The 26,390-nt window shown below is 56.6% G+C and overlaps 3 protein-coding genes across 10 annotated transcripts; 2 read left to right on the plus strand and 1 right to left on the minus strand.

Annotated features, from left to right (window-relative positions):
* Positions 1-1,265: 1,265 nt before the first annotated feature.
* Fiz1 (FLT3 interacting zinc finger 1) lies at positions 1,266-8,999 on the minus strand. 4 transcript variants are annotated; one of them, XM_036198361.1, is made up of 3 exons: positions 8,842-8,999; positions 6,512-6,856; positions 1,266-3,417 (listed from the first exon to the last, which is right to left on the minus strand). In XM_036198361.1, the coding sequence occupies exons 2-3, from the start codon at positions 6,821-6,823 to the stop codon at positions 2,224-2,226; spliced, it is 1,506 nt and encodes a 501-aa protein (XP_036054254.1). In that variant the 5' UTR covers positions 6,824-6,856; positions 8,842-8,999; the 3' UTR covers positions 1,266-2,223. The 4 variants fall into 4 exon arrangements, with proteins under 4 accessions (XP_036054254.1, XP_036054247.1, XP_036054231.1 ...); XM_036198354.1 differs by lacking the exon at positions 8,842-8,999 and adding an exon at positions 8,272-8,360; XM_036198338.1 differs by lacking the exon at positions 8,842-8,999 and adding an exon at positions 7,803-7,927.
* On the plus strand, positions 8,824-12,824 carry Znf524 (zinc finger protein 524). 5 transcript variants are annotated; one of them, XM_036198381.1, is made up of 2 exons: positions 8,824-8,901; positions 11,773-12,824. In XM_036198381.1, the coding sequence occupies exon 2, from the start codon at positions 11,811-11,813 to the stop codon at positions 12,756-12,758; it is 948 nt and encodes a 315-aa protein (XP_036054274.1). In that variant the 5' UTR covers positions 8,824-8,901; positions 11,773-11,810; the 3' UTR covers positions 12,759-12,824. The 5 variants fall into 5 exon arrangements, with proteins under 5 accessions (XP_036054274.1, XP_036054266.1, XP_036054302.1 ...); XM_036198373.1 differs by lacking the exon at positions 8,824-8,901 and adding an exon at positions 9,133-9,207; XM_036198409.1 differs by lacking the exon at positions 8,824-8,901 and adding an exon at positions 9,572-9,677.
* Positions 12,825-14,240: 1,416 nt separating this feature from the next.
* Znf865 (zinc finger protein 865) lies at positions 14,241-25,791 on the plus strand. Its single transcript, XM_036195703.1, has 2 exons — positions 14,241-14,535; positions 22,198-25,791. Exon 2 carries the CDS (start codon positions 22,224-22,226, stop codon positions 25,392-25,394), a length of 3,171 nt encoding a protein of 1,056 aa, XP_036051596.1. The 5' UTR covers positions 14,241-14,535; positions 22,198-22,223; the 3' UTR covers positions 25,395-25,791.
* The last annotated feature ends 599 nt before the right edge of the window (positions 25,792-26,390 follow it).

Genomic DNA, 26,390 nt, shown 5'->3' on the forward strand with positions numbered 1-26,390 from the left:
GTGTGTGTGTGTGTGTGTGTGTGTTCATGTATAGTTATGTATAGGAGTGTCTCGTGTGTGTGGAAAGAAGCCAGAAGACAACTTCAGTTGCCATTGATGACAATGTGTTCATGTCCTTTGAGATAGGATTTCTCGCTGGCCTGGACCTCATGAATAAGGCTAGACTGACTGAACAGTGAACCCCAGGGATCTTATTTCTGTTTCTCTAGCTTCAGCACACCTGGAATTTTTGTGTGAGTTCTGGAGATTAAACTCAGGCCCTCATGCTTTTCAGTTAAGCATTCACCAACTGAGCTCTCTGGCCAGCCCAACCTTTGACTACTGAGTTGTGTTCTGAGTCATCCAGGCTGGCGTTGGACTTCTGAGTTTCCTGCCTCAATGTCTTAAGTAACAGGCCTGCACCTGAAGCAGCTGCGGCCACTTTCTCTGTGCTCTTCCTCAGTGCTGCGAAGGTGTTCATCACCATTAGCATCTTCGTCTGACTCCTCCCTCCCTCTCCCTGAGCGTCTCCCAGGAGTGCCATGGAGCAAGCTTGAGTGGCCCTCTTCTCTGATGGGCTGGTCCTGTCCCTGATGGTACACATTCATCGTCAGAAAACAGACTCTAAGGCCTGGAGCCTCTTCCAGAGACTGCTTGGTTTCCAAGGGACATGTCCTGTGGGGGCGTCTCTTGATTTCTAGATGGTGCCACTTAGGTGAGATGTAAACTGTCTCTGATCTGAAGGACTTAAAAAAGGATCGAAGTACCCAAACCTTCTTGAGAGGGTTTGAGGATCTGGTACTTACAGGAGTGTGGGGAACTTCGCAGTAACTACACTGAGGAAAGTGTCTCTCCCTTCCCCACTGGTCATTAGTTGCCTATGCTCAGGGAGGGTGGGGCCTTGTGAGTCATCACCCCACACCTCTTACCAACCATTAACTGCTCATAGATCCACAGAAAGGGGCAGGAACTCTTGACTCCCTCAAAGACCGGTATGTAGTGGACCTATTCTTTTTTTAAAGCTTAAAAAGAAATGATATATGTGGGTTTGTGCGTGTGAGCGCAATGCTCATGGCAGCCACAAGAGAATATTGGATCTGCTGGAGCTTGGTTACAGGTGGTTATGAGCAGCCTGAAGTGGGTGCCAGGAACTGGACTCTGATCCCCTGACAATATGCATTTTTAACTGTTGAGACGTCTCTCTATGTCCTAGGGGACATATTTTAAGTTCAAGAGGGAGAGAGTCCCACCTCCCTGAAACCCAGGCTCAGCAAACAAGACAGTAGTGACTGACAGAATGAGGTTTATTGGAGTCCCAGAGACACTGGAGAGACCAGGGGGTGAGGTTGAGGCTCACGGGAGAGAACCCCCTAGCCAAGTCCCCCTTTCCTCTTGGGGTTGGAACACAGAGACAGTTGGTAGTGATGGAAAGACCAACAGGTACTACAGCTGAGGGGAGGGGAACCCCAATGTCTACACCTCCTCCAGGTCTCAGGACAACCATGGACAGAGGACTGCACTCTACAGCTTAAGGGAATGTCTGCCCTATTACTCTAAGGAGAGTGGAGCCAGGCCACAACCTGCACCAGCCCATTCCAAGTGCACAGGAATATGTGTATCTGGGTCAATCCAACCTACAGGGCAGGGACTTTGGGCCAGTCTAAACTAGTGTTCAAGATGAGGGAGATCAGTAGCATCAGACCATTCTGCAGTAAGGGAGACCTAATCTGAGAGTAGGTTAATGGAAGGTGGGGGCGTCTACCCTGGTCCTCTTTCAGCATAGGAAGTAAAATGGGGGAAAGGCAGATTCTGGCTATACTCATTTTCTGGGGCCACCAGTGGCTGACAGGTGTCATCTGGAGGGGATCCTGAGGATTCCAAGATGTTGGCCCCGACATCCCTCAGATGAACGTCGTTGGGAATGATGGCTCTCAGGGAGTGGGTGGTAGGACCGTGGGGGTGCCCGCATATTACCTGCTGGGAGGTGTTAGTGGAGACCCGTTTTTTATTCCTAAGTTCCCGGTCTCGGAGGCCAGTAGATTTGAGCATGCCCCCATTCCAGGGGTCTCATAGTCAAGAGTCTCTCTGTAGATTTCAGTCCCCACCAACTATGTCCTTGGACCCCTTTGCCGAAGGATGCTTCACTGTGGTCCTGTGTGGGTTCTGGGTGGCACCATTTTTCCAGGCAAGGGCCTCATCTTATGGTCTAGCTCTGGACTTGGAGGGCCGGAGTGGCCTGGCCGTTCAGTCCATGCCCCTGTGCAGCTTCAGGTGCCTAGAGAGATTGCTGAGCGTGATGAAGCCCTTGCCGCAGATGTGGCAGGGGAAGGGCCGCTCTGTGCCATGCAGCAGCCGGTGGCGCTTGAGGTAGCACTCGTGGCGGAAGAACTTGCCACACTCCAGGCACGGGAAGGGCTTCTCCCCTGTGTGCACCAGCACGTGCCGTTCCAGGTCGCGAGGCGAGCGAAACAGCTTCTCGCACTCGGAACAGCCAAAGATTTTCTTGCCACGGCTGGAGGAGCCGGGCCCCGGCCCTCCAGCCACCTGCTGGCCCTCGCCGGCAGGGGCCGCCTCCCCACTGCCCTCACCGTGGCTGGCCCGCCGATGCTCCTCCAGGGCGGCCAGCGCCGCGTACAGCGCCCCGCAGTGGCCGCAGCCGTAGGTGGCTGGGCCCGAGTGCGCTTCTAGGTGGCTGGCCAAGGCGGGGGCAGACGCGAAGAAGGTCCCGCAGTCGCACTGGTACAGTGTGTCTTCCGAGGACGCCTCGGCTGCGGCGGCCGGGGCCCGGGCATTCTCGGCACCCTCGCCCTCGGGGAGCAGTGCCTCCAGCTTCGGCATGCCTGCCCCGGTGGGGCTCAGGAGCAGCCCGGCGTCCCAGGCCGGCGGGGCATCCCCCACCTCCACTGCCTCGACATCTCCCGCCACCTCCTCTGGACCCCCACCCGAGGCCCAGACCTGCGTCGGGGGTGCACTGCTCCCCTGCAGGTCGTGCGTAAGCTTGTGGCGTTCCAGCAGCGCCGGCGCGTTGAAGTCGCGCTCGCAGCGGGGGCACTTGAAGGGCTTCACGTCGGTGTGCGCGGCCCAGTGGGCAGCCAGCTCCCGGCCGTGGTCAAAGCGCCGAGCACAGGCGCCACATGCAAACGGGGGCAGCGAGGCCGCCGCGGCAGCTGCCGCCTCTGCCAGTCCCCAGCTGGTGGCCCCTGCTCCCTCCAGGCCCTCTCCTCCCCCGGCCCCTCCGCCTCCACAAACCGAACAGGGACCCACGTTGCAACACACTGAGCAGGGGGAGTTCAGGGGAGGCAGGCCGGGGCTCGGCTGCAGGGGAGACGGAAGCACGCCCCGGTGCTGCCGCTTGAGGTGGCGGCCCAGGCTGGAGCGGGAGGAGAAGCGGAGCTCGCACACCAAACAGCAGTAGGGCTTCTCACCGGTGTGGACGACCTGGGGGCAAGAGCGGAGAGGCAGGGCTGAGCATCCCGGCCGGGCAACAGATAGATCCCCAGGATGATCTGGCTTGCAGCCGCTCTCCTCTGTTAGGGGCACTAGACAGGCATCAGCAGACGTGGAGGCCACTGGGAAGGGACCCCACTTCCTTGTTAAGGAAAGCTTCACAAGTGCCCCTCATGAAAAGTTAAAATACCATTAAGAAGTCGTAGGGCTTCATCGAGGCCATTTACATGAAAGCTACCTCCTCCTAGCCAAAAGAATTGAATCTGGGTTAGCGGGTAAAGATACTTGCATGGAAGCTTGGTGACCTGAGTTTGGTCTCTGGGATCCATATGGTGGAAAGAGAGAGGACCAACTCCTGTAAGGTGAGATGTGGCACATCCTACCCTGTATAAAAATAACGGAGCGGGGCACGTTGATACAAGCCTTAATTCAGGCACTTGAGAGACAGGAGGCAGAGGCAGGCCAATCCTGTGAGTTGGAAGCCGGTCAGGGATACACCATAAAACCCAGTCACAAAATAATCAAACAACAAATAATGAAATAAAAATATTTAAAAGAAAGAACAGAGATGCCAGAGAGACGGGTTAGCAGCTAAGAGCACTTGTTGCTCCTGCAGAGGACCTGGGTTCGATTCCCCGCACCCACATGGCAGCTCACAACTGTCTGCAGCTCCAGTTCTAGGGCATCCGATGTTCACCCACTGGAGCACCGGGAGTGAATGTAGCGCAGACATACATGCCATCAAACACCCCCACACAATAAATACGTAAATCTAAAAAAAAAAAAGAAAAAGAAAAAAATAGGATCTAATTTCTAAATTCCACTTTGGGCCTGGATGGAGACACTACAATCTAAATTCCCTCTAACACTACATACTCCCTAAGAGTTCATCCAACTGAGCCTGTCAATTACCTGGCCAAGAAACAGGAGATGGAAGGAATAATTACCTCCTTAATGAGGTAACATACTCGTCCTCTTCAGAAGCCCTCCCTGGGCTGTGTGCTTTTCTGAGTTCTTTTTTTTTTTCTTTCTTTTTCTTGGTTTTTCAAGACAAGATTTCTGTGGGTAACAGCCTGGCTGTCCTGGAACTCGCTCTGTAGCCCAGGCTGGCCCTGAACTCGGAGATCTGCCTGCCTCTGCCTCCCGAGTGCTGGTACTAAGGGCCTGCACCACCACCACCCAACTCCTTTTCTACTTTCTGTCTCTTCTTCGGATACCAGCCAAATCCTCAGCTCGCTTGTCCTGACACTCTGGACTACTTCACTCTGTCTGAAGAGGCACCCCACAGCGCTGCTTGCAGACCTTCAGTGATGAACCCCCACAGCGCTGCTTGCAGACCTTCAGTGATGAACCTGCCTTCTCTCCTGGACTGACTGAAAAGTTCTCTCCCTCCTCCCCCTTTCTACCTCTCCAGTCCCCAGCTATGCCCCAAAGCAGCCAAAATTTACAGCTGGCCTTTCCTATGATTTTTTGTTTTGTTTTGTTTTTCTAGACAGGGTTTCTCTACGTATCTTTGTGCCCTTGAACTCACAGAGATCCACCTGCCTCTACCTCCTGATAGCTGGGATTAAAGGCATGCGCCACTACCGCCCGGTGATTTTTCTTTCAAATTCTAATAAAAGGATTCTTAAGCTTCGAGCTCTGCTTTTAAATTCTTTTGTCCAAGAGAGTAGGAGCCTCAAAAGGGGGCCCCAGCCCCAGCCCCGCTGCCAGCTGCGTTCTCTCCGTGCTGATCTAGTCCCATACACAGGCCACCTCTGTCACTGTTCCCTCTCAATGGCTCATCTAGGAACTGATTCCCAGAGTATAGCTATGGCCAGGCTCCTAAGCATCCACAGGCCTGAGTTCAAATCCCATCTCTCTCTCTTCTCTGTGAACAGTCTGTTTTTTCCCTTTGCCAGATGGACCACTTCACAGTGCATGGAACAGTGTCCCAAACGGGTGGTTCCCCAACAGGGTATGTGTCAAGATCCGGGTTGGTTTTGTTTGTTGTCGATCTTGGAGAATACCTGAGCCAGGAAGCCAGGGCTGCTCCCGGGAGTCCAGCGATCACCCTCCCCAGCTGCAAGGGACCTTGTGAGGTACTAGGAAGTAGAAGGCAACTGGATGTGGGTCTCCACTGTACAGTTTCCACCAGACCATCATCCCTGGTGGTATGCGGCTTTGTGGAGATGTACCCACGTGGGGGTCACACATTGTAAAGCCTCACCTGTGCTCTGAGTAAACCCAATTAAACCCTGGCTTGCCAAACTGGACTTTGGTGCAACTATACTGTGGTCTTTCCGTTGGTGTCCTCCCTGGGGTGAATGTGTTAGTTTATTTCTCCCTGGGAGGAGTTAACACAACACCCGTGAACACACCAAGGCCCTTCCCACCTGGGGCCGTTGCCCTTGCTGCGGACTTCTCCCGCATCAAGTCTCAATCAGACATCACTGCGCCCTCTTGTCTACAGGAATCCGCAGCTCTCCCGATTTTCACTCCTGCACATTACTTTTTGCTTTGTTGTTTGTGACAGGGTCTCATATAGCCTGAGCTGGCTCCAAACTCTGAGGCTGACCTTGAACTCCTGATCCTCCTGCTTCCACTCCCCAGCCCTGGGAATGTAAGAGTGCATTACCATGCTCTGAATTTTTTTTTTTCTTTTTTAATTTGCTTCCCAACTTCTTCCTTAGAGAACTCTTTTCTCAGAAACTGCTTTCTTTACCCGCTACCTGGTTCCATGATCATTCGAAGGAATAGTAAGTTTCCCCAAGGCCCTGTTGAGTTCCCTTGAAGGCCCGTGTCCTGTGAGGGAAGGTCTTCAGTTGGTCACTTTAGAATAAAGGAGTTGGGTGTACATGGATAAACCTAACCTCAAGATGGTAAGGAAGAGAATGGTCAGCACAAGACTGCAGAGGTGGAGAAATAATGATGTGGGGCAAACACTCTGCAGGCCTTCCTGGCGGAGCTCAGGCTTTGATTGGGTTTTGGTAGAAGGGAAGGTGAACTTTTCTGTGAGAAGGAAGCTTGCTCTCACCTCCTGCTGCCTTTCCCTGGGTGGAACGGAGCCCCACTGTCTCAGGCCCGCGCGGATCCTGGGACTCACCTGGTGGTGCAGCAGGCCGGTGGAGTCTCGGAATCCCTTGGGGCAGGCGGAGCATCGGTAGGGCCGCTCGCCGGTGTGTGAGCGCAGGTGGTTAGCCAGGTTGAAGCTGTGCTTGAAGCCCTTGCCGCAGCGAGGACACGCGTGGGGCTTGAGTGCCGTATGCCGAGCAAAGTGGCGCCTCAGGTCGGATCGGTACCGGAAGCTCTTGCCACATTCGCTGCAGTGAAAGGGCACCCGAGGAGCAGTGGCCGACGGTGCTGGCCCTGGGGCAGCGAGAGGGGCAGGAACCCCAGGCAGCGAGGACTCGTCCATGGTGGCGGGTCCAGGGGTGGCTGGGGGCTTTCTCTGGAGTATAGAGGAGGCACAGAAGCAGGTAAGAGTCACCTCCCCACTGGCCACTCTTTGCCTTAGCTCTCCGGGCTCAGAAACACACCTGTCCTCTGGGAGACCCTCCTGATGCCAAGACTCGCCTACCCCCAAACCACAAGCACTACCCTTTAATTTCCTCCCACCCTCTGCAAACCCTCCTCCTCCTCCTCTGTCTTCCAGGCCACTTCCATTTGCTTCTTCCTCGCTAGGCTTTTTGAAGGCTCGTTCCCAATCCTCTCCAAGCCCTGCCCACTACAAATGAAGACCCTCCTACTCTTGCTCAGGTCTGGGCTGCCTCTTCCCGAGCCTTCCTTCCCTCTGTTCCCTAAGCATTCGGTATTCCTCGACAGACTTCTTCTAACTCTTCTCCGAACACAAGTTACTGAAACAGTGACACAGGATTTGGGGCTGAGCACATTCGTCTTATACTTGTAGGGAGCTCGCACAAGTTCTGCAGCTTCCGATGCAACCACCCGAAACTCTTCACCTGTGAACGGTGCCTACCTCACACAGTGATGCTTGGAGCTAAGTGAAACTGTAGCAACACAGTCAACGGACTTAGGAAAGCCGAGGCACAGCAAAGAATGAACTGAGCAGTTTGCATGCGTAAGTTCTTCTTAATTCCTTTATTCCCATACACTTCCAAGTTAATTTGACTTTTCTAAGTTAGGTCTTCACCGGGACCTGCCTCCAAATCCCACCCAACTTTTCCCCCAAATAAGTCCCATTTTTTCTATCATCTCCTTTCCCTATCATTTTCTCAGCCTTTCCTTAGCCTGTGTTCAAGACCCGATAGCTCCACTAAAACCCCCCAAACTGCAAACCCACACTGGGGGCCCCCCTTGCCATGGCGGCCTTTTCTCTAAGCCACACCTTAGTCAGACTCCACACCGTACGCTGGGCCTCCCGGTTTCCCACTAACCTTAGCAAGTTTCTTCAATTTTTCAAGCCAGGCCCCTTCACCCATTGCTCGGGACCCAGGCCCCTTCACCAGGCCCCACCCTTTGCACAAACCTCTCCCATCTCCTAACCAGTCTCCACCCTTCCACAAAGCCCCTCCCCTCCCACCATAGGCCCCGCCTCAACTAGCTCCTCCCCCGCCGCCGCCACGCCCCAACCGCCACAAGCCCCGCCTCCTCCCGCACCCCACGGCGCGGGGCGCTGCGGGCCCCAGCCCTGCTCGATCCTTAGGACCAGGCCCGGAAGACTAGCCCTTTGTGCCCCTCTCCCTGCCCCTAGGAGGCGCGGCCCCGGGCGCCGGGCCGGGGGCAGGTCCAGGCGGCCGGGGACCGGGCGAGACCACCTTGCTCTGGCGTGGCGGAGGTCCCGGAGGCCAGGCGGGACCCCGGGAGGCCGGGAAAGTCTGTCTGCTTTCCTCTTTAATTACTTACACCTCCCTCTGGGCGCCGACATTTTGGGCAGCGGGGTCAGCGTCACTTCCACCTGAGGGGCCCCTCGACTTCCGCCCCGGCTCCCTTCTCCCCAGCCAGCCCCCCCTTCCCGCAGCCCCCCTTTCTCCTTCCCCCTTGGCTCCCCTTTCCCTCCCCCCACCCGGCCTTTCTACATTCCCTTCCTCTTCCCAGCCCAGGAGGTTAAAGAAGCTAGGCTGGCGCCATCTTGGTTGAGGGCAGCGGGGGGGCGGGGCTTAAGCTACCCCGGCGCCCGATAGACTAAGGGCGACGGCGCGCGGCTTCTCGTAGCCCGCGGTGATTTTACGTAAAAGTTTACGTAGATGGGCGCAGATAGGACTCCTTTTTCCTAGCCTCGGACGCCTGCTGGGTAGGTTGTCGAGTTGCATCCGGAAGAAGGAGAAAAACTCCCAAGTGGTCGAACTCATCCGGAGTTGGGAAACACCAAGCACCATTTTACCCCTTTTAACTCCATGGGGCTTTGAAGCCATTGGGCGCCATGTTAATTAGGGGCACTTAGCGGCCATTTCCCGCTTCTCATCTCTCCGGTACCTGTATCTGATTGGGTCACCGGGTCGGAGGAGTGCTTTGTGGGAGGAAAGGCATTTGGAGGTGGCCGGGGGTTTTCTCGCGCGTTGCTTCTCACGGGGACGCACGGAGGCGTCCCCTTTGTTCCCCGCGGGCGGGCGGGCGCGGGCGGGCGCGGGGAGGGAGGAGGGAGGGGCCCCCGCGTCCGTGGCGAGGGGCGGGGCCCGGCCCGCGGCCCGCCCCCGGCCCGCGCCCCGCCCCCGGCCCGCCCCCGCCCAGGGCAGGGCCCCCCTCTCCCCCGCCCCGCCCCACGCTGCGGCCCGGCGCCCCCGGCGCGCACGCGCGCACACACACACACACGCGCGCGAGCCCAGGCAGCATGCAAATGAGGTACCCAGAGGCGGGGGGCCCCGGGAGTGGGGGGTGGGAGGAGGGGGTGGTCCCGGGGGCGCGCGCCCGCCCGCCCCGAGCGCGCCCCCGCCGCCTGTGCCCGGCGTCTGCGCTCGCCCCACCGCGCGCGCGCCCCGCCGAGCGGCCCGGGCTCGCGCGCGCAGACCCCCCTCCTGGCAGCCCCTGCCGCCGCCGCCGGTGGCCCCGCGCCGCTTATTGGCCGCCGCACCCTGAGGGCCCGCCCCGCTCGCGGGCTGGGCCACTCGGGGATGACAGGCCGACGTCCCACCGGACCGTGGGGGGGGAGGGTCGAAGCGGGGGGTCGCGGGGGGTCGCGGCGGCGGGGGGGGGGGGAGATCCCTCTCTCACTTCCTAGGTGTGTTGCAGAGATTCGCCTTCTTTGCCCGGGCCACCGCGTGGTGCAAACCATGCGATCCTGGAAAAAGTTGCTCCTGGGTGGACTTCACGCGGTGTGCATATTAAAAGGGGGTGCGAGGTTTGGGGCTGTATAGCACAGGCCCAGTATGGGTGAGGCCCCGGAGTTGGTTAACCTGCACCACGCTCAAAGAAAACTTAGAAACCAAGCAAACAACAGTTTAAAGAGGGGTGCAGGGCCCCCTGGCAACATCTGCTGCTCGCTGCACCTGTAGCTCCCTATGCCCCCCAAGTACAATCTGTTCCTTCAGTCCCGAGATCTTCTGGGCACTGGGAAGTGAGGGTCATAGCTTTTTTGGATGCTTTCTGTATTTTCAGGTAGCGTACTAAGGGCAGTTTTGAAACTTCCTTATTCCCGTCGGTTCTCCTCACTACCTCGGTGTATTGATTTCACAGAGAAGGAAACTGACTCTGAGGCAAAGCCACTTGCAATCACATGCAGAACGGGATCCAAACCGAGGACTGGGAGACCTGAGATGTCCCCGTGCGCGCGCACACACACACAGACACACACACACACACACACACACACACACGCACACGCACACACACACACACACCCTACTCTTCCTAATTTCCCAGGCCACTGAGATCAGTTAGACTGATTTGGCATCATTCATGGTCACTTACTGAGAGAGAATTTAAGGAACTCTCGGTTTTCCTGTGCCTTGGTTTCCCTGCAAAACAGAGCATGTGTTTCCTCAAAGGGTTGGCGTGAGGCTTAGCTGCCCATGCTGCTCTGCTGGCTTTTGTGTGTTATGTTCACAGCATGTCTGGGTTAGTAGGTTAACAACAACAACAAAATAAGAAAGAAAAGCAAACAAACCAAACCTGAGTGCCATCTTGCAAAGGATATAAATGAGCCCAGAGAAGTAAGGACCTTGGCTAATGCCACACAGAAAGGAAGGGACCGATTCTGCATTTGATTTCAGGTTATCTGACTCCAAAGCCCAGACTCTTAGCACCTTGGATATATGTCCTTCACATATCAACAGATTTCGCATAGGGCCTGTCCCTTTCCAGACCTCCCCATCTCTGCAGGAGTGAAGGCTTTTTGAGGCCTTTGGGGCCCCGAGTTGGATTGGCTGTTTCAGGGCCCACATTCTCAGCTGGGTTTTTTTGTTTTGTTTTTTCTTTTCTGGCTGTTTTCACCTTAAAGGCTATAGTAGTTACTGATACGGTGAAAAACCATAGCCACCGCAATTATGAAGAAAGCATTTAACTGGGGGCTTGCCTACATTTTCAGAGGCTGAGTCCACGATTATCTTGGTCAGGAGCACGGTGGCCAACAGGCTGATATGGTGCCGAACAGTAGCCAAGAGCTCACATCTGATCCATAAGTTTCAGGTAGAGGGAGACTGGCCTGGCATAGGATTTCGAAATCTCAGCTCACTCCAGGTGAAACACCTCCTCTAACAAGGCCATACCTACTCCATCAAGGCCACACTGTAGTCCGACTTTACTTTGGGCCGCCAGCTCACAAATAACGACACAGAGACTTATTACTAATTAGGAAAGCTTGGCTTTAGTGTAGGCTTTTCCCCAACTAGTTCTTATAACTTAAATTAAACTGTTTCTATTAATCTACATTCTGCTATGTGGCCCGGTTACCTCTCCTCTGTACTGCATCCCCAACTTCTTTACCATCTCGAGGGCTCTCCTGCCAGGCCAGATTCTAACCCTGAGTTCCTCTCTGCGGAGAAGTCCCCCCTTAACCTCTCCTGCCTAGCTATTGGCTGTTCAGCTTTCTATTAAGCCAATCACAATGACACATCTTCACACAGAGTACAAATATCTTGCAACACCACACCTCCTCATCCTTCCCAAACAATTCCACTAATGAAACCAGACATTCAACCATAGGCGCCTATGGGGGTGGGGGTGGGGGGTGGGGTTTGTCCAGGCGGGGAAGTGAGGTCATTCTCATTCAAACTGCCATGACAGAAAGCCTGCATCCAGAGGAAGGGTTAGGGAGTCACCTTGGAGGAGGGCAGTAAGTATGTCTTACCACCTTGTAGAGAATTGTCTTGTTATATGGGTCTCACAAGACTTAGAAGGGATAGGTGAATTATTGGGGCACTTGGCGGCTTAGACCCTCACCACACTGACGCCACCCCCTTCTTCTCTTAGCCGGCTCCGGTGCCCAGACTCAAGCTCCCCACTGCTCAATGGACAACCCCAGCTCAGACCCGTTGCCTTCAACTTTGTCTGGGGAGGAAGAAAAACCTCTGGCCTTACTTCCTCCTGTTCCCCGGGGCCGCAGAGGCCGGCCACCAGGGGGAGCCGCCACCTCCAATCGGACTCTCAAGTCCTCCCTCCCTCGAAAGCGGGGCCGGCCCCCCAAATCACTGCAGGAAGCCCCGTTGACAGCACCAGTGGACAGCGGAGGCAGCAGCGATCTCCTGTTGATCGATGATCAGGGCGTTCCTTATACCGTTCCCGAAGGATCAGCAGCAGATGGGCCCCAGGGCTCTGGCCCCAAGAGGGCTCCACACTTCTGTCCCGTGTGCCTGAGAGCCTTCCCCTACCTCTCCGACCTGGAACGCCACAGCATCTCACACTCAGAGTTGAAGCCACATGTGTGCAAAGATTGCGGCAAGACCTTCAAACGGTCCAGCCACTTGCGGCGTCACTGCAACATCCATGCTGGCCACCGGCCCTTCCGTTGTGTGCTCTGCCCTCGCCGCTTCCGCGAGGCGGGGGAGCTGGCACACCACCACCGCATCCACTCTGGCGAGCGTCCCTATCAATGCCCCTCGTGCCGAGTGCGCTTCACCGAAGCCAATACTCTCCGGCGCCATTACAAACGCAAACACCCAGAGCTTGTGGGGATGCCCGTGCGCCTGTGCCCCCCAAACCCAAGACCCCAACCGCTGTGGAATGATGACGAGGGTGTCCCTGTTCCAGGGAGGCTGCAGGAGGAGAGTCCTGAAGGAAAGGAGCCTGCTTGGCCTCTATCCTCCACCACGTCCCCCCTGTCTGGGTATACAGAGGGGAGTTCAGATGGTGCTGGGCAGGGGCAAGGAGGTCAAGACACCCTTGTTTCTGGTGGTACTGCCGTTACGGAAGGGGGTCGAAATCAGGGACCTAAGCCTCTGGGTCCTGACACCATCTAGCACCCTCCTTCGGACTGACAGGCCCTGGGAGGTATGGGCTGTGGAAATAAACCCCTGCCTACTGACTTCTAGTGTGTTCAGTCATGGTGCCTGTCCGTTTCAGGGTTCCTCTACCACCTTGCCCGACTGGTGTGTGTGATGGGAGAGAAGCCCATTCCACATATCTCCTTAGCATGGTGCCAAAGAACCAATGGCGTGCAACAAGCCTTGCCCGGTCTGGTCGCCATCAGACAAGTGCTGTGAAGCATTTAACCGGCTATGCAAATGAGACTCTGGGCCCCTCCACCCCGGCTGAATCCCCAGGCATTCTACATGGGACACATTTTGCTCCAATTTCTTTTCCAGGGGATTTGCTGTTAGGAAGAAAAAACTAAGTTGAGGGCTTGAAGTATAACTCAATGGTGATGTACCTTGAATGTACAAGGGAATGGATGGCATTTAACTGAAGGGTGGGGCTTAAAGGAAGTACTTTTTAAAATGAAGCAGAGTTCAAGATTGTTGTTAACGAAGTTTTAAGATAGGTTTCGGGGGTTGGGGATTTAGCTCAGTGGTAGAGCGCTTGCCTAGTAAGCACAGGGCCCTGGGTTCAGTCCTCAGCTCTGGAAAAAAAAAAAAAAAAAAAAAAAAAAAAAAAAAAGATAGGCTTACGAAGAAAATAAGGACACCTGCGAGCATTGGTAGGGGAAGCTCAAAAGCAGTTACGTGGAAGTACTTTCCAAAGTGGGGTATTAGGACTTAACCGTTAGGAGATGCTTAGGGATGGACATGATTACCATTCAGGCCATGGAGACGGAAGAAAACGTTTCCAGACAGGGAGAGAGGTTGGCTGAATAGAATTAGGCTTAGTTGTCCATAATGGGGCTGAGTTAAGAGAGGCATCGAAAGTGTTCCAACTCGGATCTCTAAAGTCCACCCCAAAGCTTTCTGTTCAGCAAGTCTCTGGGTCAAGGAGCATCTTACTGATCGATGCCAATGGTTGGTAATAACCCACTTAAAGGAGTGCTTTCAAGGTGCAAAGGACCTATCCCCATAATCCCAGAGTTAGTTCTCCAAGGCTCTGACAGGAGGATTGCCGCAAATTCGAGGCCAGTATGGCCCACACTGGGTTCAAGGCCACCCTGAGCCAGCGTGAGAGACCACGTCTCAAAAGAAGAAATTAAAAAGTAAAAAAAGTGACGTCTCTTAAATGCAAGAGGTGGGTGGTGCACAGCTTTTTGTGCGAGAGGCAGGATTTGAAAGGGGGCGGGGCTTGTGGGTGTGGCCTAGGCGGGAGGGTGGAATTCCAAAAGTCGGGGTTTGGAGAGAAGGTAAAGCAAACTAACTGGAGGAGCAGCCGCAGGAATCGAACCGACCTCTCCCAGGACGTTCGGGGTGGGCGGGGCCCAGCCTGGGGGCGGGGCTCACGCGCGAGCCCCCGGGCGTGTCCTAACCGGATGTCTGGAGCTGTGGGTGGCGCCCTAAGAAGAAGCGGGCGCAGTGAGCGCAGGCGCACCAGGCTGCGGTCGCCCACCGGAAGCGGCCTAGGCTGTTCCCCCTCCCGTGTCGTAGAGACTCTGTGCCGGCGCAATTTCCCTTCCCCGTTCCCTCCCTCGCCGCCATCCTCCACGCCGGCGCTTCGGGGGAACGGGCGCGACTTCCGCTTCCGGGCAGGAGGCGCGGGGCTGGTGGGGAGTGGGGGGGGAAGGGGCGGCACTTCCGGTTGGGCCCTCGGGTCTCCCCGGAGCGGCGGTACCTCCTCCGCCTCCTCAGCCTCCTCCCGGCGGAGACCCCAGCGCCGGTGAGTGACTGGGTGTGCGGCCCGGGGACCCGGGCTCCTCAGGGGCGGGGGGTCTCGCCCTGGCCTGCCGCAGTCCCCAGGACGCACCCCCCCGAACGTCAGAGCTTCACTGCCGGGCCCGAGGCAGGGGGATCCCCTCCAAGACCACTCCAGATATCCGCCCCCGTGGGCGCCCCCTCACCGTGGGGTGGCTACCCACGCGTTCTATTCGCCCTGCACCTCTCAAGTGCCAGGGCCCCCCACGATCCCCTCCCACAGCCTCATCAGCTTCCTCCGGGAGGTCCTGCCCATGCCATCAGCGTTGCTGTGCTTAGAGGGCAGCTGCTCCTGAGCCCCGGGTCCCCAGCTCCTCTAGGGTTGCCTCCAGGGGGTGTTGCATTAGTACTTTGTGACGAGTTGCCCCCCACTGTGTCGGATCACACACACAACCCGTCCCCAGCGCCTTCCTTGCGGGTGCAAACATATTTTCTATTCTCGCCTATGCCAAGAGTGCTTTTTAAAACTCCTACCGGCAGCCCCCTCAAAAAGACCTCTTCAAATCCACCCCTCCGTGGAACAGCTCCCTCCAGAGTCCTTTTCCCCATTCGGGGAGAAACATCTGCCCGCTTCGCATCAGGTTATCGTGAAACACTCCCGCCCCACTTCCCTCCCTCCCCTCATCCTGGCCTCTGCTGTCCCAGAACAATGCAAGTTAGCAGAGAATGTTCCTTTATGGACCATCAGCAGCTCTTGTCCCCCCATCTGTAGCCAAGTCTCATGACATTGTCCCAGATTTCTTAGGAAAGACCCTGGCCCTGCTTACATCCTTTCCCATAGGTGGTGAAGCGGAGAGACTCCACTAACCCCCATTTTACAGAGGTTTGCAGCCTAGTTGAGAGGGTTTTCTGAGAGACTGGTGAGCTATTCCCAGAGGTGAATGCTGAAACACAAGATTTAATCGTGCCATTCAAAGATCTGGGGAATAGCCGGTGCAAAATTCCAGAGGTAACAACAGTGGTGTGTGGAAGAGCAGCTGTGAGTTTGGAGCAGAATCGAAGGAGAAGGCTTGATTCCAAGGAGCCTTGGGATAAATTGCCTGGCCTTTGTCAGCCCTAGCAAGCTCCCAAGAGTCTTCCTGCATGCATGCACTCATTCCTTATTCACTCATAAACACTTTCAACACCTGTTTAATGAGCATCTACTTCGTACAGAGAATAAAATGGGCAAAACTTCCTGTCCACATACTAGTTGTGAGAAGGTGAACATTAGGAATCAAGCTACATGGGGTCGGGGGACATAGTTCAACCGGTAAAGTGTTTGGTCCTGAATTCAGAATCCCAACACTTAAAAAAGAAAGAAAGGAAAAGAAAGCTGGGCATAGGGCACTATGCCTGTAATCCTGGCACTGGGGAGATGGAGACAGGAGGATTCCTGGAGCTCACTGGCTAGCTCCAGATTGAACGCAAGACTGTCTCAAAGAAAGAAAGGGGACAGTTGAGGAGGCCACACAACATTGGCCCCCACCTCCACACCCTCACATGCAAACATGCAGCACATACAAAATAAAAATACCTAAGAGGACAGAGTTACAGGGGCTGGGATATTACTAGGACCACCTACCGGCTATCGCATGCCATCTTGCTCCTCAGGTAAGCCACAGAACAGAAAGGTTGGTCCTGGAGCAGCCTCCTCACCTTGCAGTGGAGTGATTAAGAGTGTGAGCTGTGAGTTTTGCTAGACTTGTGTTTGGTTTGTTTTGTTTCCTCCCCGTTTGCCTAGCTGCGTCCCTTGGCATATTCAGGAATATGTATCGGGTGGCCAGTGAGATGGCTAGCAGGTAAAATCTCTTGCACAACCTGAGGGCAATCTCCAAGATCCATGTGGTGGAAGGAGAGAACTGACTCCCATAAGCTGTCCTCTGACCTCCACACGGGTTCACACACACAATACATAAATGTAACAAAAGTTTGTTTAAAGTTATTAGCAAGCTAGGTACTGTCCTAGGTCCTGAGGACAGAGTTAAGAACAAAACATTTAGTCTTGTTTCCGGGTCTGTGGGGACGGCTTAGTGGTTAAAGCACTTGCCATAAAAGCATGAGGATCAGAGTTAAGAACCATCTGAATGCCGGTGTGTTGGGAGGTCCACCTGTAATTTCAGTCTCTGGAGGCAGAAATCGGAGCCCCAGAGCAGCCTGGCTAATGAGACTAGCCGTATCTGTGAGCTCTGAGTTTGATTGAGATGCCCTGCTCAGTGAAAAATGTGGAAGAGAGATGGGGGATGATTCCTAGCATCAAGTATCTACATGCACATGGCATCAGAGAGGGAGACCAGGAAAAACACGGAAAGCGGACCGTAGGGTGCATTCAATGCTGGTGAATGATCTAGAGGGAAGTGGAGCTAGCTGGGGAGTGTAGGTGTTGGGGACAGGTGGCACTGGCCATGCAGAGCCCCACTGAGAAGACAGCAATTGGACAGAGACAGGAAGGAGATGAGGGAAGGAGAGTGGTGGGGGAGTTAATTTTGCCTACCAAAGCAACAGCCGTGGGAAACCCAGACCCTGGAGCAGAAATGGAGCCAGCATGTTGGAGGAACAGCTGCATGCTTGTGGGGGCCTGTGTGGGTCACTGGAAGGACTTTGGGTTTTACTGAGTGAGACTGGGTCTCTAGGTTTCCAACAGGAGGGTCATGGTTTGGCCACCTTCCTCCCGTCTAAGTGGGATAGCAGTCCTGAGTGTTGGGAATATTGAACGGGACATACTGTATAAAGCAACAAGCGCCGTCTCTAGAATTCAGTGAATACCAGTGGCTGGCCAAACTGAGCTGTGAATAGGAGGCAGGAGGCAGGGAGAGGATGGGACAGGTCATGTCTCCAGTGTACAGTGGTATAGGGGCCCTGCTTCTGTTTTGAAAAATGAAATACTGAAAGGGAAGAGAATGTGGAGTCTGGAACTCTATTTTCCTTCAACTCCTCTTCCCAATGTGACCTTCTCCCCTAAGTCTCTTCCTTAGTGTGTGTGTGTGTTTTTTTGGCGGGGGGGGGGGGGGGGGCAGGGGTAGGTTGTTTGTTTCTGAGACAGGGTTTCTCTGTGTAGCCCTGGCTGTCCTGGAACTCACTCTGTTAACCAGGCTGGCCTCGAACTCAGGCCAGCCTGTGTCTGCCTCCAGAGTGCTGGGATTAAAGGTGTGCACCACCACCGCCCGGCTGTGCCTCAGTGTTTCTGACTCAGTAATTCTACCTATCCTTTCTTGTTGTTTGGAGGAGGACTTGGAAGAATCAAATACTAGATGTGACCTGTTAAAAGCTTTTCCCCCCAGTGTGTGGCATGTGCACATGTACATACTTGTGTGGGGGCCAGAGGTTGACGGTGAGCATCTTCCCTGGTTCCGCTCCGCTTTATCTATGGCTGCAGGGGCCCTCACTGATCTGAAGCGCACAAGTTGGGCTGGTGTAGCTAAGCGTCTTGCCATGGGGACCCCTCTCTCGAGTGCTGGATTGAAGAGCTGTTCTGCCCAACTAGCTTTTACTTTTACATGGGTTAGGGGATCCGAACTCTGGTCTTGAGTGGTCATGGCACATGCTCTATCCACTGGACCATCTCCTCACCCCTGTTAAAACTTGCTGTGTGTATGTGGAACTCTGGTATGTATGTGTCATGGGGGAGCCTCTCCCATTATAATCTCATAAACTCTTCCTTGACATATGCCACTTCAGAAAAGAGGCAGTTTGGGGCTGGAGAGATGGGCCACAATTAGGAGGAGTCCTTGCTGCTCTTGCAGAGAACCCAACACCCACATGGTGGCTCAGAGCGCCTGCAACCCAAATGCAGGGGATCTGACAGCCGTTTCTGGCTTCCACTCAGGTATGTAGGCCGTGCACAGACAGACATGCAGGGAGCACACACACATAAAAGAAATATTTCTAATGGAGGGAACAATTGAGGACTTCAGTCAGGCTTACTCTGCAGACACCCACTGAAGCATCTTTCCTGCCCCTTGTTTGCTGGCCAGTATTTATCAGTATAGGCACCTACCGCAACACATTTCCCTTTGAGCACTGCCTTAGATGCGTCTCTCTAGCTCTGGTGTGTTGTATTTTCATTTTCTGAGACAGAGTGCTATATAGCCCAGGCTGGCCTTGAACATGCTGTACAGCTGAGGCTAGTCTTGAACTCCTGGTCTCCCTACCTCTTACCTCCTAAGTGCTGAGATAACAAGCATGTGTCACGGCACCTGGCTGTGTTTTCATTTTCATTCATTGCAACACATTCTCTAGTTTCCCTCACGATCCCTTCATGGATCTCCCGGAGGAGGAGGAGGAGGAGGAGGAGGAGGAGGAGGAGGAGGAGGAGGAGGAGAGAGCTCTAGGTGTTGCTTAATCTCAACATATCAACAAATATTTGTTAAGTACCCACAGCTTGTCCACATATGCACCGTGCTAGGTGCTAGGGCACAGTGGCAAAGGAAACAGGCTATTTGGTCCCTCTCCCTTAGCTGAGAGGTCAGACAGTAATAAACGCATGGCACGTTGGTGGCACTACATGCTGTGGTAAGAAGAATACAGCTGGATGACGGGCCAGGGGTGACAGTGTGAGTACAGAAACCCCAATGGGATGGGGGCGGGCGGTGTATCTTTGACTTCTGGGGAAGGATGTCCCAAGGCAGACGAAGACTCCATGGGGTTTGTTGCTTTTTGAGACCGAGTCTCATGTATCTCAGGCTGGCCTCAAACTCACTACGTAGGCGAGGCTAGCCTTAAATCCTGCCTCAGTTTCCCAAATGCTGGGAGTTTAGAGGTGCACCACCACGCCTGGCAGAATCTGTTGACTAGTAACTGCTACACCACCTGCTAGGTTCCAGAGAGCATCCCTAAAGAAGACTCCTGTTTCCATAATTCTGCCCCGCACCTTCCTCCATGTTCAGGGTCCAGCTCCCGGGAGAACCTCTCCCACGGAGGTTGGAATTTTCTCCTGGCTGCCCCACCAATTGCTCCGCTGCAGACTTGCCCTGGGGACCTTGAGGGGCTTACTAGATCTCTCTGCTTCGGTGTTCTCATGTGTCCAGTGGAGAGAAGAGGTGTCTCCACCTAAGGTTGTAACAAGGGCCCGATGAGCTAAGAGGTGGAAGTGCCTAGGCTAGGCCAGTCTGTGTGAGACACCGCAGCCGCAGCGGCCGTCACTAAGGTCCTCCTGGAGGCAAGCAAAGCCGGTGTCTGTTTTCTCGGCACACGTCCCTGCCGCCTCCCACAGCACTCTAACCCTCTTTCTGCATCCTTATGCTCGGTGTCCTCCTCCTTGGTGACTGAGTCCCTCCTCACTTGGGTTCTGCATGCACTCTTCTGGTTGCTATGCCTTTGGTCCTTCTGGAGCTTAGATTAAATGGAGGGGGTGTAAAGGGCATGGGATGTTGAATCATGTCCAAGAACACTCAGAGCTGGATACTAAAAATACCTAATTCTCTGTAGCAGTGGGGTGGAGACACTCACCTTTCACCTGTGGGTGCCGAGAACCAGCCAGGCAGACTGGATAAAGGCCCTGGGCCTTGGGTGGACGTCCTCTCCTCTACGCTCCTTAGCTTTTTACTATAGTATGGTAAGGAAGATGAGGACTGGACGCAGAGCCAGAACTCCAGGGGAGAGGGGTGATGGGCACAAACGGGCCTTTCTCCCACCGACTCTTTAAAAGCTCAGTGTGGCTGCAACACAGAAGTGAACTCTGGAAGCTGAGGTTCCAGTGAGGAGAGAGGGCAGACGGACAGCAGGGACGGGAAGCACACTGTAAAGGTGGTGCAGGAAAGTGCCTGCCTGCCTGCCAGGAGGGGCTGAGAAACCCTAGTCGGAGGACGGGAATCTAGGTCTGCCCAGGCCTGTGATGTCACCATCGCTGGCACACACACAGCACAGGGCTGGAATGCACACTGCTGATGGATGTCACATTTCACTCTCAGATTCCCATGTAGCGGTCAGGCCCGTTCTAATGTGGAGAAGGTATGGATCCTAGCAGAGATCAGATCAGAACCCAGGTCTGTGCGGGAATCCCACGGCTTTGAGCTAGCTGCCTCCAGGAATGCAGGCACTCTGTTGTAACTGACTTGTCCTAGGCTAGTGGATTTTCCTTTCTAGGTTGCAGTCAGAGAATATTCCCCTCTCCCAGTGTTGAGCTCCCCCAGTTTTCTTGACTTGCCATTTCTGCTACTGGAATAGATGCTATCAACTAATAGAAGGCATTTCCATATATTGAGTGCTTACCAGGTGCCAGGAGGAGCCTTCCACATGTTAATATTAAAATGTTGAATCTTTACAACAGCCCTGTGCTTGATAAATCCTGCTTGCCCTCGCCCTCGCCCACCCGCCCGCCCGCCCTCCCTGCCTTCCTCACCACAAGATTACCTCAAACTTGGAGCACTTTCAGCCTCCTGAGTGCTTGGACTGCCCTTCATCACAGTGGTTGTGGAGGCAGAGGGTCAGTCATTTGCCCATGGTCACACAGCTAGAAAGGGGGTGGGGGGAGGCAGTGGTGGCGCACACCTTTAATCCCAGCACTTGGGAGGCAGAGGCAGGCTTATCTCTGAGTTTGAGGCCAGCCTGGTCTACAGAGTGACTTCCAGGACAGCCAGGACTACACAGAGAAACCCTGTCTCAAAAGATCGAAAAAGGAAAAGAAAGAAAGGGCTTAGGTTTGAAGCTGCCATTTTGGTTCCTAAAGCCACTGTCTTAACCACTCAGCTGGGTGCTATTCTTATCCTCATGTTATAGTGGCAGAACCTGAGAGGACGGAGAGCAGAGGGGAGTGTGCAGACGGAGTGGAGAAAGGCTCAGTCTAGAAGAGGAGAGGGTTTGAACCCCTCACCCCCCACACACATACCACCACCACCACCACACCACCACACCACCACCACACCACCACCACCACCACCACCCCACCACCACACCACCACCACCACCTCCACACCACCACACCACCACCACCACCTCCACACCACACCACCACTACCACACCACCACCACCACACCACACCACACCACACCACCACCACCACACCACCACCACCACACCACCACCACCACCACCACCACCACACCACCACCACCACACCACCACACCACCACCACCACACCACCACACCACCACACCACACCACACCACACCACACCACACCACACCACACCACCACCACCACACCACCACCACCACACCACCACACCACACCACCACCACACCACCACACCACACCACCACCACACCACCACCACCACCACCACCACCACCACACCACACCACCACACCACCACCACCACCACACCATCCCACCACCACACCACACCACCACACCACCACCACACCACACCACCATACCACCACCACACCATCCCACCACCACACCACACCACCACCACCACACCACCACCACCACCACCACCACGGTTCTGGGGGAGAGCAGGTGCCTCCAGGTGCATGGAGAAGACAGTCTGAGGATGGATAGGGTGTGTGAAGATCCAGGAAAGGAGGGAGGTAAGGTTGGGAGGAGGCTAGGAGCGACCCTGGGTCTGCACAGGTGAGAGGAAAACGGGTGTATGGGCAGAGTGTCGGTGAGCGAAGAGGGCGCTGGTGCAGGAGCATGGATGTAGTTCCCTTTGCCTGCTACTCCCCGGCTCCCCTGCTCAGTCCCCGTCCTCTTCTTCACAGGGTCTCCTTCTCTCCACCGGCCAGAGATGGAGGCAAACCAGGCAGGCAGCGGTGCCGGGGGTGGCGGGAGCAGCGGCATCGGGGGCGAGGACGGGGTCCACTTCCAGAGTTACCCCTTTGACTTCCTGGAATTCCTCAACCACCAGCGCTTTGAGCCCATGGAGCTGTACGGGGAGCATGCCAAAGCAGTGGCGGCCCTGCCCTGCACCCCGGGGCCCCCGCCCCAGCCCCCGCCCCAGCCTCCTCCACCCCAGTATGACTACCCACCCCAGTCCAGTTTCAAACCCAAGGCGGAGGCTCCTTCCTCATCCTCCTCGTCATCTTCCTCCTCATCTTCCTCATCTTCATCTTCTTCATCCTCTTCCCAAGCCAAGAAGCTGGATCCGCCATTGCCGCCCACCTTCGGGGCGCCACCCCCTCCGCTCTTTGATGCGGCCTTCCCTGCCCCGCAATGGGGAATTGTCGACCTCTCTGGGCACCAGCACCTGTTCGGAAACCTGAAACGAGGAGGGCCCACGCCTGGGCCGGGGGTGGCATCAGGTCTGGGCACTCCCACCGGGACCCCTGGGCCACTGCCTACACCCACGCAGACCCCACCCGGGCCCGCCGTCGGGGCGGCCTGCGACCCAACCAAGGACGACAAGGGCTACTTCCGAAGGCTAAAGTACCTGATGGAGCGCCGCTTCCCGTGCGGCGTGTGCCAGAAGTCCTTCAAGCAGTCCTCACATCTAGTGCAGCACATGCTGGTGCACTCCGGGGAGCGGCCGTACGAATGCGGTGTCTGTGGCCGCACCTACAACCACGTCTCCAGTCTCATACGCCACCGACGCTGCCACAAGGATGTGCCACCAGCTGCTGGGGGGCCGCCACAGCCCGGGCCCCCGCTTCCTTCTCTGGGCCTCCCGGTACCCACAGCCAGCGCCACAGCCGCCTCTGCCCCCGCCGCGGTGTCCTCTGGCCCTTCAGCCACACCTGCAGCACCTGCCACCTCCACGGATGGGAATGCCACCCCGGCTGCGCCACCCGGGGTGGCCATGCCTCCCCCCACCACTGCTGGCGGCGAGGGCCCGTTCGCCTGCCCCCTCTGCTGGAAGGTCTTCAAGAAGCCCAGCCACCTCCACCAGCACCAGATCATCCACACGGGGGAGAAGCCCTTCTCCTGCTCTGTGTGCAGCAAAAGCTTCAACCGGAGGGAGAGCCTCAAGCGGCACGTGAAAACGCACTCGGCCGACCTGCTGCGACTGCCCTGCGGCATCTGCGGCAAGGCCTTCCGCGACGCCTCCTACCTCCTCAAGCACCAGGCGGCCCACGCAGGGGCGGGGGCCCCGCGGCCGGTGTACCCGTGCGACCTGTGCGGGAAGACCTACTCGGCGCCCCAGAGCCTGCTGCGGCACAAGGCCGCCCACGCGCCACCCGTGGCCACCGAGCCGGCCAAGGACGGGGCGCCCTCAGTCCCGCAGCCACCTCCCACCTTCCCCCCGGGCCCCTACCTCCTGCCCGCGGACCCAACCACCACCGACGAGAAAGCCACGGCGGCCGCGGCGGCCGTGGTGTACGGTGCGGTGCCCGTCCCGCTTCTCAGCGCGCATCCGCTGCTGCTCGGTGGTGCCGGGAACGGCGGCCCCGGCGGCGCGGGCTCCGGCGTCCCGGGCAAGACGTTCTGCTGCGGCATCTGCGGGCGGGCGTTCGGACGCCGCGAGACCCTGAAGCGCCACGAGCGCATCCACACCGGCGAGAAGCCCCACCAGTGCCCGGTGTGCGGGAAGCGCTTCCGTGAATCCTTCCACTTGAGCAAGCACCACGTGGTGCACACCCGGGAACGGCCCTACAAGTGCGAGCTGTGCGGCAAGGTCTTCGGCTACCCGCAGAGCCTCACGCGCCATCGCCAAGTGCACCGGCTCCAGCTGCCCTGCGCCCTGGCCGGAGCCGCAGGCCTCGCCACGGCCCAGGGGACCGCGGGGGCCTGCGGACCCGGGGCTGCGGGCGCTTCAGGTGGGCCCGCCGACGGCCTGAGCTACGCCTGCTCGGACTGCGGGGAGCATTTCCCCGATCTCTTTCATGTCATGAGCCACAAGGAAGTCCACATGTCAGAGAAGCCATACGGCTGTGACGCCTGCGGCAAGACCTTCGGCTTCATCGAGAACCTCATGTGGCACAAGCTGGTCCACCAGGCTGCCCCGGAGCGTCTCCTCCCGCCAACACCCAGCGGCCCCCAGCCCTCTGACGGCTCCAGCGGCGGCACCGACGCAGCCAGCGTGCTGGACAACGGACTGGCCGGAGAGGTGGGGGCGGCTGTGGCAGCGCTGGCCGGCGTGTCTGGGGGCAGCGAGGATTCGGGTGGGACGACGGTGACCGGAGGGGGTGGCGGGGCCTCTGCAGGCGCTGAGCGCTTCAGCTGTGCCACATGCGGCCAAAGCTTCAAGCATTTCCTGGGCCTGGTGACTCACAAGTACGTGCACCTGGTGCGCCGGACCCTGGGTTGCGGCCTCTGCGGCCAGAGCTTTGCGGGCGCCTACGACCTGCTCCTGCACCGCCGGAGCCACCGGCAGAAGCGGGGCTTCCGCTGCCCGGTGTGCGGGAAGCGCTTCTGGGAGGCGGCCCTGCTGATGCGCCACCAGCGCTGTCACACGGAGCAGCGGCCCTACCGGTGCGGCGTGTGCGGCAGAGGCTTCCTGCGTTCCTGGTACCTGCGGCAGCACCGAGTGGTGCACACCGGCGAGCGCGCTTTCAAGTGCGGAGTGTGCGCCAAGCGCTTCGCGCAGTCCTCCAGCCTGGCGGAGCACCGGCGTCTGCACGCCGTGGCCCGGCCCCAGCGCTGCGGCGCCTGCGGCAAGACCTTCCGCTACCGCTCCAACCTGCTGGAGCATCAGCGGCTGCACCTGGGCGAGCGCGCCTACCGGTGCGAGCACTGCGGCAAAGGCTTCTTCTACCTGAGCTCCGTACTGCGCCACCAGCGCGCCCATGAGCCGCCACGGCCCGAGCTGCGCTGCCCCGCCTGTCTCAAGGCCTTCAAGGATCCGGGCTACTTCCGAAAGCACCTGGCTGCCCATCAGGGCGGCAGGCCCTTCCGCTGCTCCTCCTGCGGTGAGGGCTTCGCCAACACCTACGGGCTGAAAAAACATCGCCTGGTGCACAAGGCTGAAGGTCTTGGGGGGCCTGGAACAGGGGGAAACGCCTTGGCCGGGAAGGACCCCTGACCAGGAGGTTTCAGTGTGCCGCTACAATCAGACGTTCCCTTCAGGACTGCCCCCTTCTGGGACTGCTGGTCAGACTCTCCCCACCCTCCTTACTGTTACCCATTCTAAGAAACTACGGATGGTCTAGCTTCCTCCCGATCCCGTGCCCTACAAACTGAAGACTAAACTGCTCCAATCCCAGGCCATTCTGGCCCTTCCTTCCTCGTCCGTCAGACACTGAACTTGATCCTCCGTCCAGCCTTCTTTTGTAAACCTCATCGGCTACCCAGCAGCATTTTGGCTCCAGTGAACTCTGTGATGGAGATGGGTCTGAACCACTCACCGCCTCCATTCCTTAGGGATCTGGCTGGACAGCGGGCTATGAACAGAGTTGGGAGGGCCACAGGTGGGGGTCTGGGTGCTCTTGGATTGGGGGGTGGGGGGAGACGCGGCTTGTACAGAGCAGAGAACAATAAATCGTATCAACAGGGCCGCTGGGGTCTGTCCTTGCTGTTCCTGGGGGATTCTGATGATGACTGGATGGGCACACCACCTCACAGTCTCTTCACCTGGGTTGAGTGAGGATTTGCCATGTCCCCGGCCTATGAACTGGGCAAGTGGAGAGGAGTGAGACAGGTAAGTCGGTCTCTCAGGAACTGACTTGACATTTCAAGACTCCCCCCCACGACGCTCTCAACCACTGTGACCTGAAGCCTCCTGTCTGCTAAGTCCTGACCTGGGTACTAGGGAAACATGAATTGATTGGACATGACATTCACACTCCAGTAGGCTGAGAGGGCACACCTGTGGAACTTACCACAGTCTGCAGACTTTCTGGAGACAGGATCTCATGTATCCTAGGCTGGCTATGGACTTGCTTCTGAGGTAAGACTAGTCTTGATTTTTTTTTTTTCCCCTGAGACTGTCTGTCTATGTAACCCTTGGCTGGGACTCTTTGCATAGACCAGACTGGCCTTGAACTCACAGAAATCCCCCACCTCTACCTCCTGGTACTGA

The sequence above is a fragment of the Onychomys torridus genome, chromosome 1, assembly GCF_903995425.1.
Source record: "Onychomys torridus chromosome 1, mOncTor1.1, whole genome shotgun sequence".
NCBI classification, from domain to species: domain Eukaryota; kingdom Metazoa; phylum Chordata; class Mammalia; order Rodentia; family Cricetidae; genus Onychomys; species Onychomys torridus.

Coding starts and splice junctions, on each gene's coding strand:
- Fiz1 (XM_036198338.1), bottom strand. CDS start 7,847: ATGGGTGAAGGGGCCTGGCTTGAAAAATTGAAGAAACTTGCTAAG. Junction 6,857..7,802: donor AATTGAAGAAACTTGCTAAG/GTTAGTGGGAAA, acceptor TCTATACTCCAG/AGAAAGCCCCCAGCCACCCC. Junction 3,418..6,511: donor CCGGCCTGCTGCACCACCAG/GTGAGTCCCAGG, acceptor TCTTGCCCCCAG/GTCGTCCACACCGGTGAGAA.
- Znf865 (XM_036195703.1), top strand. CDS start 22,224: ATGGAGGCAAACCAGGCAGGCAGCGGTGCCGGGGGTGGCGGGAGCAGC.
- Znf524 (XM_036198381.1), top strand. CDS start 11,811: ATGGACAACCCCAGCTCAGACCCGTTGCCTTCAACTTTGTCTGGGGAG.